At 38.0% G+C, this 12,645-nt stretch overlaps 1 protein-coding gene across 2 annotated transcripts; it reads right to left on the bottom strand.

Moving 5' to 3' along the window:
• Position 1: 1 nt before the first annotated feature.
• On the bottom strand, positions 2–11,192 carry ankra2 (ankyrin repeat, family A (RFXANK-like), 2). Of its 2 annotated transcripts, none has more exons than XM_061908064.1 (8): positions 10,604–11,192; positions 5,935–6,093; positions 5,799–5,864; positions 1,941–2,038; positions 1,756–1,881; positions 1,599–1,665; positions 1,448–1,528; positions 2–397 (listed from the first exon to the last, which is right to left on the bottom strand). In XM_061908064.1, the coding sequence occupies exons 1-8, from the start codon at positions 10,902–10,904 to the stop codon at positions 273–275; spliced, it is 1,023 nt and encodes a 340-aa protein (XP_061764048.1). In that variant the 5' UTR covers positions 10,905–11,192; the 3' UTR covers positions 2–272. The 2 variants fall into 2 exon arrangements, with proteins under 2 accessions (XP_061764048.1, XP_061764050.1); XM_061908066.1 differs by having other exon boundaries at positions 2–405; positions 10,604–11,191.
• Positions 11,193–12,645: the final 1,453 nt, after the last annotated feature.

Below are 12,645 nucleotides of genomic sequence, written 5' to 3'. Positions count from 1 at the left end.
CCAGTCTTGAAACATTTTTATTTAACGAACATTCAATGCACATCTTGTGTAATTGGCTACTTAACTGCAGCTAGCATCGGAGCTAGCTGTGTGTCAAATGTCATGTTTTACAGCATTTTCTCTTCAAACTCCACAGAAAACAGCTTTACAGATGTCAAGTCTGCTGGCTAAATATGTCAATTAAATACTAACACATGCAACACACAAACTTAATTTAAGTGATAAATTAAAAGGTACTAGAAGAAAGTGCTGTCCTTCAGTCCAACATACTTTTATAAAGTAACAATAAATAAAATGTGTTTTAAATGAAGCTTAAAAGTGCATGCAGACTTCTCTACCAGCACCAGTGTCACTCTCTGATGGCCATCAGCAATCTCAGCAGGTGTCCTTCCATCACCTGTTGCACTAAACACACACACACATGCTGGTTAGCATTGGGCTTATTGGACCCTAATTAGAATAAAAACTAAGAGTAATCTTTTGATATGATGCACTTAGTCCATAAGTAACAAACGTGTACTTCATGTTTAGTGTGCCAGCAATCTGAGGGTTGCAGGTTCAATCCCCGCTTCTGCTATCCTAGTCACTGCCGTTGTGTCTTTGGGCAAGACACTTTACCCACCTGCTCCCAGTGCCACCCACACTGCTTTAAAAATGTAACTTAGATATTGGGTTTCACAATGTAAAGCGCTTTGAGTCACTAGAGAAAAGTGCTATATAAATATGGTAAATGGGTTATACCTGTATAGCACTTTTCTACCCCTTTTTAAGGAGACCAAAGCGCTTTGACACTACTTCCACATTTGCCCATTCACACACACATTCACACACTGTCGGCGGGAGCTGCCATGCAAGGCGCTAACCAGGACCCATCAGGACCAAGGGTTAAGTGTCTTGCCCAAGGACACAACGGACGTGACTAGGATGGTAGAAGGTGGGGGGTAAACCAGTAACCCTCAGATTGCTGGCACAGCCACTCTACCAAATTCGCCACACCGTCCACTTGGTGGCGAAGTTGGTAGAGTATATATATGAGTAGAGGTAAAGTTATATATATATATATATATATATATGAATATAAATATAATTCACTTCACATTTATTCAGAAAATATAAATAACAACAAATAAAGATAGAATACTATTAACCACAACCTGTAAGTGTAAAAAAAAAAAACCCTAACATTATGATTTGTACAATTTCAGAATGTGCTTGTTCTATTTTTAAACAAAGAAAATCATCTGAAGTTTTCTTTATTTTTAAATAAGCTTGCTGTGATTTTACCAGTCTGGCCCACTTAGGAGTAGATTTTTCCCTTATGTGGCCCCCCTTCTAAAATGAGTTTGACACCCCTGGACTACAGCATAGAATACAATGAGTATATTGAGCAAATATCATATTGGTTTTAGTAACTTTACTGTAGAAAATGTACCAAAGCTTGACGTACCGTTGCGGTGGCCCATGGCTACGGCCATGTCCATGGGGTTGAAGCCCGAGTCGGACTCGAAAGTGGGATCAGCGCCGCTCTCTGAGGGTCAAAATGAAAGAAAAAGTTTGGAGATAGTTTGAAGGTGCAGCAGTGCAGTCGTTAAACTCACCAAGCAGCAGCTCCACACAGCGCACGTGGTTACCGTGGACGGCGTACAGCAAGGGCACGCCTCCGTTCTGAAAGCATGAAGGAGGCCACGGTCAGGTCAAGTCAGGTGAGGTGAGGTGAGAGGACCCCCGGACATCAGTCAAGCGCGTGACACTCACCCAGTCGTACTCGTTGACGTCTACGCCGCAGTCGATGAGCATCTTGACAATGTCCGTGTAGCCTTTGCTGCAGGCCAGGGACAAGGCGCTCTCCCTGCCTTTGGCCAGGAGGTTGGGGTCGGCACCCTGCAGGGAGGGTGGTACTCTCAGCACATGAAGACCTAGGACACGTGTGTAATTCTTACATTCTGGAGGAGAAACTCCACCACTGCGATCTGCCCGTGTGCAGCCGCCCACATCAGAGGGGTGAAGCCTTCCTCGTCCTGAGCGTTGATCACAGATTCTAGAAGACAAAGTAGTACTTGTACACACCTGGATACCAAACCAAAATTTTTGTGTACCGTTATACCCCGAATATACATACATACATGTATGTATGTATCTATATATATATATATATATATAGATACATACATATATATTTATACATATATATATATATGTATACATCTGTGTGTGTATATATATATATATATATATATATATATATATGCACATACATATTTATATATATATACATACACACACACATATATATATATACACGCAAACATACACATATACACCTACATACACACACATATATATACATATATATACACACAAACATACACATATACACCTACATACACACACATATATATGCATATATATATATTTATATTTACACACACATACATATATATGTGTGTATGTGTGTGTGTGAATGTGTATATGTGTGTATGTATGTATGCTTTGGAGCCCCTGCCTCGAAATAAAATGTTTGCCTTGGTGCCCTAAAATATAAGCTCTCCTTTAAGGCAACACTTGCCTTGACCGAGTTGAGTTTATACCAAAATGGATACATGGATGATACAGCAGAGGATTGGGAGAATGTCATGTGGTCAGATGAAACCAAAATAGAACTTTTTGGTATAAACTCAACTCGTCGTGTTTGGAGGAAGAAGAATACTGAGTTGCATCCCAAGAACACCATACCTACTGTGAAGCATGGGGGTGGAAACATCATGCTTTGGGGCTGTTTTTCTGCTAAGGGGACAGGACGATTGGTCCGTGTTAAGGAAAGAATGAATGGGGCCATGTATCGTGAGATTTTGAGCCAAAACCTCCTTCCATCAGTGAGAGCTTTGAATGGTTGACCAAATACTTATTTTCCACCATAATTTACAAGTAATTCTTTAAAATTCCTACAATGTGAATTCCTGAAATTTTTTTCACATTCTGTCTCTCACAGTTGAAGTGTACCTATGATGAAAATTACAGACCTCTGTCATCATTTTAAGTGGGGGAACTTGCACAATCGGTGGCTGACTAAATACTTTTTTGCCCCACTGTATATATATATATATATATATATATATATATATATATATATATATATATATATATATATATATATATATATATATATACACACACACACACTGTTACAACTTTTTGGTATAAACTCAACTCGTCATGTTTGGAGGAAGAAGAATACCAAGTTGCATCCCAAGAACACCATAACTACTGTGAAGCATGGGGGTGGAAACATCATGCTTTGGGGCTGTTTTTCTGCTAAGGGGACAGGACGATTGATCCGTGTTAAGGAAAGAATGAATGGGGCCATGTATCGTGAGATTTTGAGCCAAAACCTCCTTTCAGCAGTGAGAGTTTTGAATGGTTGACCAAATACTTATTTTCCACCATAATTTACAAATAAATTCCTTAAAATTCCTACAATGACAATTCCTGGATTTTTTTTTTCACATTCTGTCTCTCACAGTTGAAGTGTACCTGTGATGAAAATTACAGACCTCTGTCATCATTTTAAGTGGGAGAACTTGCACAATCGCTGGCTGGCTAAATACTTTTTTGCCCCACTGTACATACATATATATATATATATATATATATATATATATACACACATTTATACATACATATATATACAAACATACATATATATACAAACATACATATATATATTTATATACACATACACACACACACACACACATACATACATACATACATACATACACACAAACATACAAATACAAATATTCAATTGTTATTGGTGTGAATCTTTGGGCACCTCTCCATTATATTACAATTCTTTGAGTTGAGGATTCGATTCATAATTGATACTCGATTCAAATTGATTTTTTAAATGTATTATTTGGTATAACAATAATAATAATGACAAAACCTTAACAAAAAAGCATACAGGTTACAAAACGTTTTGGATAGTAAATAGTATACATTTGATTTTTGAAAATACTAAAACAATAGGGATTCGAATGTGATAAAAAAAAAAAACACTTTTAGCCCTCCTAATTATTATACACCGTATGATAGTTTGTAAACAATAAATACATAAATATCTGCTTGTCACCTTGACATACGATTTCAAAGCAAGTTATCCATCAATTTGTACATACAAAAATCAAATAAGGAAATGCATAGGCAATAATATAATGAGGCAATTCTATATTCTTACATTCCCCGTTACATGCGGGCCTTTGAGCGCAGCCATGACTGCGATGTGTCCCTCGATAGAAACAAGTTCTACACCCCTAATGTAGACAGATGCCTTGCTAGCTTTACGCCGCACATACGCAAAAGTAGACACTAGATGACAGTAAAAGCTTGTACTTACAGCTCCATCCAGTTTCTACCGCTTGTCCCTTTCGGGGTCACGGGGGGTGCTGGAGCCTATCTCAGCTCATTGTCCAATATAACAGAATTATAACTAATTAAAGGGGAACATTATCACCAGACCTATGTAAGCGTCAATATATACCTTGATGTTGCAGAAAAAAAGACCATATGTTTTTTTAACCGATTTCCGGACTCTAAAAGGGTGAATTTGACGATCTAAACGCCTTTCAATTGTTCGCTGTCGGAGCGATGACCTTTCACCCGGGACGTCACAATGGGAAGCAATCCACCATTTTCTCAAACACATTACGCACACAAGTCAAATTAGCTCTGTTATTTTCCGTTTTTTCGACTTGGAGACATCATGCCTCGTCGGTGTGTTGTCGAAGGGAGTAACAACACCATCAGGGACAAATTCAAGTTGATTTACGTGGAGTGTGCATCGATTAACACGGCATGCTAATCGATGCTAACATGCTATTTAGGCTAGCTGTATGTACATATTGCATCGTTATGCCTAATTTGTAGCTATATTTGCATCCACCCTTTCCCTCCAACCACATTTAATGCCAAACAAACACATACCAATCGACGGATTTAAGTTGCACCAGTGTCAAAAGATGCGAAAGTCCCTCATTTGGTCTGCACATTTTACTGCCGATGCTACGACTGACATGGCACAGAGATGTGTGGATATCCTGCGACACTCAAAGCAGATGCATTTCCAACGATAAAGTCAACAAAATCACAAAGGTGAGTTTTGTTAATGTTATTGACTTATGTGCTAATCAGACATATTTGGTCACGGCATGACGGCCATTTATCGATGCTAACATGCTATTTAGGCTAGCAGTATGTACATTTGTAGCTATATTTGCATCCAGCCTTTCCCTCCACCCACATTTAATGCCAAACAAACACTTACCAATCGACTGATTTAAGTTGTTCCAGTGGTCTGGTCAAAAGATGCAATCGTTGGTTAGAAGGCAATCGCCGAATAGCTTCAATAGCTATTCGCTCGATAGCTTCAGTTTCTTCTTTAATTTGGTTTTTGCTATCTGCCTCCACACTCCAACCATCCGTTTCAATACATGCGTAATCTGTTGAATCGCTTAAGCCGCCTAAATCAGAGTCTGAATCCGAGCTAATGTCACTATAGCTGGCTGTGCTATCCGCCATGTTTGTTTGTATTGGCGTCACTATGTGACGTCACAGGAAAATGGAAGGTGGATTTACAGATAGCGACTTTAAAGCCTTTTTTCGGGATATTCCACGATGGGTAAAATTTTGAAAAAAAACTTGAAAAATAAAATAAGCCACTGGGAATTGATTTTTATGGTTTTAAACCTTCTGAAATTGTGATAATGTTCCCCTTTAAAGTAATTCTTGCAGCTACCTACCTTGTTCGATCCTGCTGGCCAGAAACACCATTTCCCCTTGAGCGGCCAGCTGATGGATGGATAGAGCTACAAACAAGCAGACATGATGATATGAGTAACTGATTTAAAAAGTGAAATATTGGGAGAGGTGACGTACAGTGCACCAGTAGAGGCGTAGATGACACCTCGTTGCCGCGGTGCTTGTTGGTGAGGGTGGTGGACTGCTTGATGGGGGAGAAGTGTTTGGTGGTGGATGGAGTGTAAACATGGCGCACTTGGATCCCCGGGGAGGGTGACGTCTGGATGTTGCACTCAGCTGCAAGACAAACACAATGACACAAAGTATTCATCAAATATTCAGGACTCGTATGCCTTTTCCATGGCCTAATTCAAGCACTTTTTGAGGACTTTCAAGATCAATTTCCCAGTACCCTTCAAAAGGGGAAAACCAGTGTGAATCAATCAGCCCTGTTATTTGAGGTCACCAAATGCTGTCTGTGGGAAAAATACAGAAAATCTGCTAAAACCTAAGCCTAACATTGAACCAGCAGTTATGATTAACTGAATGGGGCATACAAAATGAAGCAGTGTTTCTGTAAATGGTAAATGGTTGTACTTGTATAGCGCTTTTCTACCCCTTTTTAAAGGAGCCCAAACCGCTTTGACAGTATTTCCACATTCACACACTGATGGCGGGAGCTGCCATGCAAGGCGCTGTAGACTATTCAATGTCATTGGTGTGTGGAAACATGTCTCCATTTGTGCTGTTTTTCACATTTTTTGTTCTTTTTCTTACTTGCAGCACTCAGTGACATTGAACAGCACGGATTGATTCACACCGTATTTCTGCTTGTAAACAGCATAATGTGACATAAATACACGCACCCTCAAAATGTCAATTTCACCCATTTATTAAAAAAACTGTTCTACATTAATATAAGGATAATAAAGGAAAATATCTTGTTTTTTTCACAGCACCTCACTCACCATCAATTAAGCATATCCAGCCTTATTACTGTGGCTAACATAACAAATTAACAGTGTCACTTTTTTTGCTTTCACTGAGGTAGGCAATAGAGCAATAAATGCAGACAACCATTTTGTGTAAAAACTAGAAAATCATTCATATTAACCCAGCTCTAAGTTGTGAAAAAGGGTTACAAATGGTTCTCAAATGGGGGTACACGTACCCCTAGGGGTTCTTGAAGGTATGCCAAGGGGTACGTGAGATTTTTTTTAAATATTCTAAAAATAGCAACAATTTAAAAATCCTTTATAAATATATTTATTGAATAACACTTCAACAAAATATGAATGTAAGTTCATAAACTGTGAAAAGAAATGCAACAATGCAATATTCAGTGTTGACAGCTAGATTTTTTGTGGACATGTTCCATAAAGATTTCTTTTTTTTGTGAAGAAATGTTTAGGATTAAGTTCATGAATCCAGATGGATCTCGATTACAATCCCCAAAGAGGGCACTTTAAGTTGATGATTACTTCTATGTGTAGAAATCTTTATTTATAATTGAATCACTTGTTTATTTTTCAACAAGTTTTTAGTTATTTACATATCTTTTTTTTCCCAAATAGTTCAAGAAAGGCCACTACAAATTAACAATATTTTACACTGTTATACAATTTAATAAAACATAAACTGATGACATAGTGCTGTGTTTTACTTCGTTATCTCTTTTTTTCAACCAAAAATGCTTTGCTCTGATTAGGGGTTACTGGATTTTAAAAAATGTTCAAAGGCGGTGCATCACTGAAAAAAAGGTTGAGAACCACTGCATTACATGACCTTCACAGTACAAACAAGTCCAATAATGGACTAATAATTTCCACCCAATGTTCATTAAAACGACGTATTAGGGTTATCTTACAGGCTTTGGCATGTAAGATCCAGTGTGTGGCTTTCGTTTTTAAGGAAACTTGTTTTTTGTTTTTCCATTTTATTATTTGCCTATTGAGTCAGAAATATGATGAACACTTCCAAGCATCAGGAGTGTCCAAAGTGCAGCCCGGGGCCATTTATGGCCTGCAGCTAATTGCTTACCGGCCCGCCACACATTACACATTCTGGAAATGCTATAGCAAGAATTTGAAAAAACATTTTAAAAAAAAGTGGATCGTGGTGAAATCTAACTAGAAAAAAGTTGCAATGTTGACACAAAGCTGCCATGCAGGCTGTTTTTAAATAATTATTTTGTCTGTCTTCATTTTTCTTTTTTTGCCATTGCTCCAAGGTTTCTCAGTGTCATCCCATTGGGTTGAGTTTTTCTTTGCCCTGATGTGGGATCTAAGTCAAGGGTGTCGTCGTGGCTTGTGTAGCCCTTTAAGACAGTGGTCCCCAACCACCGGGCTCGATTGGTACCGGGCCGCAGAATAATTTTTTATTAAATCAACATAAAAAACACAAGATACACTTACAAATAGTGCACCAACCCAAAAAAAATCCCTTTTTCATGACAAAAACAAAAAAACAAAAAAAAACCCTTAGATTTACCCATAGATTTATCAGATTTTATTTTCTAAAGCAGGGGTGTCAAAAGTGTGCCCCGGAGGCCATTTGCGGCCCACAGCTAATGTTTTAAAAGGTCCACGGCACATTCTAAAAATACTATTAAAATGAAAAAAAACATAAACAAAAGTGAAATAAAAAAGCTTAAAGGCTAAATGTAATTTAGAAAAAGTTGCAACGTTGACTAATAAAACAAAGCTGTTTTTTTTCTTTCAAACTGTCATTACTCAAAACATAATATTGAATCAAAATCGATGTTATTATGAATTATTGACCTATCCAAGTTTCCGATTACTTCACATCAAATATTCCACATAGAAAAATATTTTTGGTGGAAGATTTTGCAAATTTGGTAAATAACCAAAAAAAATTATATTTTGTTGTTTTCTTACTGTACCGAAAATTAACCGAACCATGACCTCTGAACCAAGGTACGTACCGAACCGAAATTTTTGTGTACCATTACACCCCTAATATATATATATATGAAATACTGGAAAAAATGTACATCCCACCCCTCACCTCAACACCCCCCCATCTCCCGAATACAGAGGTCTCAAGGTTGGCAAGTATGTACATAAGTAAATAAGTAAACATGATTGATTGATTGAAGTTGTCTTTGTCTTTTTTTTTTTTTTACTTCTTATTAACCTGAAGTCGATATATATACTGTAAGCGTTAAATAAAATAATAATAATTTGAATTATTTTTTAACATTTTAATGACTGAGATCCTTTATGGCCCCCAGGAACCCTAAAGGTAAAAAAAATGTTTTGTAAAATCCATATATTTTGCAAATGAATAACCCCCAAAATTTAGATTTTGTTGTTTTCTTACTGTACCGAAAATGAACCGAACCGTGACATCTGAACCGAGGTACGTACCGAACCGAAATGTTTGTGTACCATTACACCCCTAATATATATATATATATATGAAATACTTGAAAAAATATACATCCCACCCCTCACCTCAACACCCCCCCATCTCCCGAATACAGAGGTCTCAAGGTTGGCAAGTATGTACATAAGTAAATAAGTAAACATGATTGATTGATTGAAGTTGTCTTTGTTTTTTTTTTTACTTCTTATTAACCTGAAGTCGATATGTATACTGTAAGCGTTAAATAAAATAATAATAATTTGAATTATTTTTTAACATTTTAATGACTGAGACCCTTTATGGCCCTCGGGAACCCTAAAGGTAAAAAAAAATGTTTTGTAAAATCCATATATTTTGTAAATGAATAACCCCCAAAATTTAGATTTTGTTGTTTTCCTACTGTACCGAAAATTTACCGAACCGTGACATCTGAACCCAGGTACGCACCGAACCGAAATTTTTGTGTACCATTACACCCCTAATATATATATATATATATATATATATATATATATATATATATATATATATATATATATATATATATATGAAATATTTGAAAAAATATACATCCCACCCCTCATCTCAACACCCCCCCATCTCCCGAATACAGAGGTCTCAAGGTTGGCAAGTATGTATATAAGTAAATAAGTAAACATGATTGATTGATTGAAGTTGTCTTTGTTTTTTTTTACTTCTTATTAACCTGAAGTCGATATATATACTGTAAGCGTTAAATAAAATAATAATAATTTGAATTATTTTTTAACATTTTAATGACTGAGAACCTTTATGGCCCCCGGGAACCCTAAAGGTAAAAAAAAATGTTTTGTAAAATCCATATATTTTGTAAATGAATAACCCCCAAAATTTAGATTTTGTTGTTTTCCTACTGTACCGAAAATTAACCGAACCGTGACATCTGAACCCAGGTACGTACCGAACCGAAATTTTTGTGTACCATTACACCCCTAATATATATATATATATTTATATATATATATATATGAAATATTTGAAAAAATATACATCCCACCCCTCATCTCAACACCCCCCCATCTCCCGAATACAGAGGTCTCAAGGTTGGCAAGTATGTATATAAGTAAATAAGTAAACATGATTGATTGATTGAAGTTGTCTTTGTTTTTTTTACTTCTTATTAACCTGAAGTCGATATATATACTGTAAGCGTTAAATAAAATAATAATAATTTGAATTATTTTTTAACATTTTAATGACTGAGAACCTTTATGGCCACTGGGAACCCTACAGGTAAAAAAATTTTTGGGGAAAAATCCATATATTTTGTTATGGTTTGAAAATGAAAAATATCAAAATTTCCCATGTGGAAAAAGTTTGGAAACCCCCGATTTACAAGAACTTCACCCAAAATCCAAGCATTTGAATATTTAAAAACCACCTTTGAAAAGAACAGACGCCACCTCCAGGTCCGAGTTGACCTGGTCCTGGATGTTCTTGCTGTCCTCCTCGTTGAGCGACTTGACGAACCTGGAGCACACCTTCATGTCGAAGCGGTTGGGAAGGATGAATTTGATCCCCATGGCCACGTTGGGGTTGCCGGCCTCGTCCGGGTGAAGGGGCCCCGACTGCTCTGTCTTGATGGCGCCCAGATGAGGCAAGACGCGCAGGCCCTCCATGTCCTCCCGGCCGAGGGCGCAGGCGGCTGTGCCCTCCGAGGCTGACCCGGACACGCCGTCCATCTTTGGGTCAGCAGTACCGCTCTCCTCCGCTAGCAGCCCAGCTTAGCTACATGCTAACATGGTGCCGTTATCGTCTCGTTAATTACGACGAATTATTACAATGTCCAGTTACCGACTGAAAAAACCCAGATAACTATGTCATAATTTACATAAAATACAACAATTGCAAACGCACTCACTGGCACAAAAAATAATAATAAAAATTATTTCCTATACGCCGAGGAGATGATTTCTGGAGCAGGCGCCATCTTGCTTGTTTGACTTCTTCTTCGATAGTGTGACGTCATCACCCTATCAAGCAACATCAGCGCCACCTGCTGGATGCTACAAAAATATAAACAGTTTTATCACTTAAAGACCTACTGAAATGAGATTTTCTTATTTAATCTGGGATAGCAGGTCCATTCTATGTGTCAAACTTGATAATTTCACGATATTGCCATATTTTTGATGAAAATATTTAGTAGAGAACATCGATGATAAAGTTCGCAAAGGCGATGGCTCCAGACGGCGGCAGTGGGAGCTCCAGGCGGTGGCAGTGGGAGCGATTCCGATGTTATTAAACACATTATAGTGTTTTAGTGAGATTATAAAGTCATACCTGAAAGTCAGAGGGCTGCGGTGAGCGCCAGTGTCTCTGAGCGAAGCCAATGGAGGAGCCAAGATCACAGCCGCCTTTTTGACAGCTGCAGGATGAGGTCGCATAATCCACTCAAGTCTCCGGTAAGAGCCGACTTAATATCACAATTTCCCCATCCAAAAACTTGCTGGTTGACGTAGAGAAACATGTTCGCTTGACCGCTCTGTGTTAAAGCTTCACAACAAACAAAGAAACACCGGCTGTGTTTCGGTTGCTAAAGGCAGCTGCAATCCACCGTTTTCCACCAACAGCATTCTTCTTTATAGTCTCCATTATTAATTGAACAAATTGCAAAAATTCAGCAACACAGATGTCCAAAATACTGTGTAATTATGCGATGGAAACAGACTACTTTTAGCCGTGTGTGGTGCTGGGAGAACATGGCCGCTCCAACCAATAACGTCACAACCACGCGTCAACATAAGCGTCATCATTCCGTGACGTTTTCAACAGGATACCTCACGGGAAATTTAAAATTGCATGGGGAAATCGTCGCTTTCTTGGTCCGAATCGCTCTCGCTGCTGGTGGCCATGATTGTAAACAATGTGAGGATGTGAGGAGCTCCACAACCCGTGACGTCACGCGCACATCGTCTGCTACTTCCGGTACAGGCAAGGCTTTTTTATTTGCGACCAAAAGTTGCAAACTTTATCGTTGATGTTCTCTACTAAATCCTTTCAACAAAAAATATGGCAATATTGCGAAATAATCAAGTATGACACATAGAATGGACCTGCTATCCCCGTGTAAATAAGAAAATCTCATTTCAGTAGGCCTTTAAAGGCCTACTGAACCCACTACTACCCACCACGCAGTCTGATAGTTTATATATCAATGATTAAATCTTAACATTGCAACACATGCCAATACGGCCTTTTTAGTTTACTAAATTGCAATTTTAAATTTCCCGGGAGTTTTTTCTTGAAAATGTCGCGTAATGTTTAGTACGGTAGCATCGCTAACCCAACAAGGGACCCCTTCCAGTAGCTCCACCCACTCAGCTGATGACTTTATGCAATTCTTTAGTAAGAAAATTGAAGTCATTAGAAAGGAGATTAAAGACAATGCGTCCCAGCTACAACGGGGTTCTATTAACACTG

This window comes from Nerophis ophidion, linkage group LG08 (assembly GCF_033978795.1).
Source record: "Nerophis ophidion isolate RoL-2023_Sa linkage group LG08, RoL_Noph_v1.0, whole genome shotgun sequence".
Taxonomy (NCBI): domain Eukaryota; kingdom Metazoa; phylum Chordata; class Actinopteri; order Syngnathiformes; family Syngnathidae; genus Nerophis; species Nerophis ophidion.
Note: the sequence above shows the minus strand (reverse complement) of the source record. Positions and strands in the feature narration are given on the sequence as shown.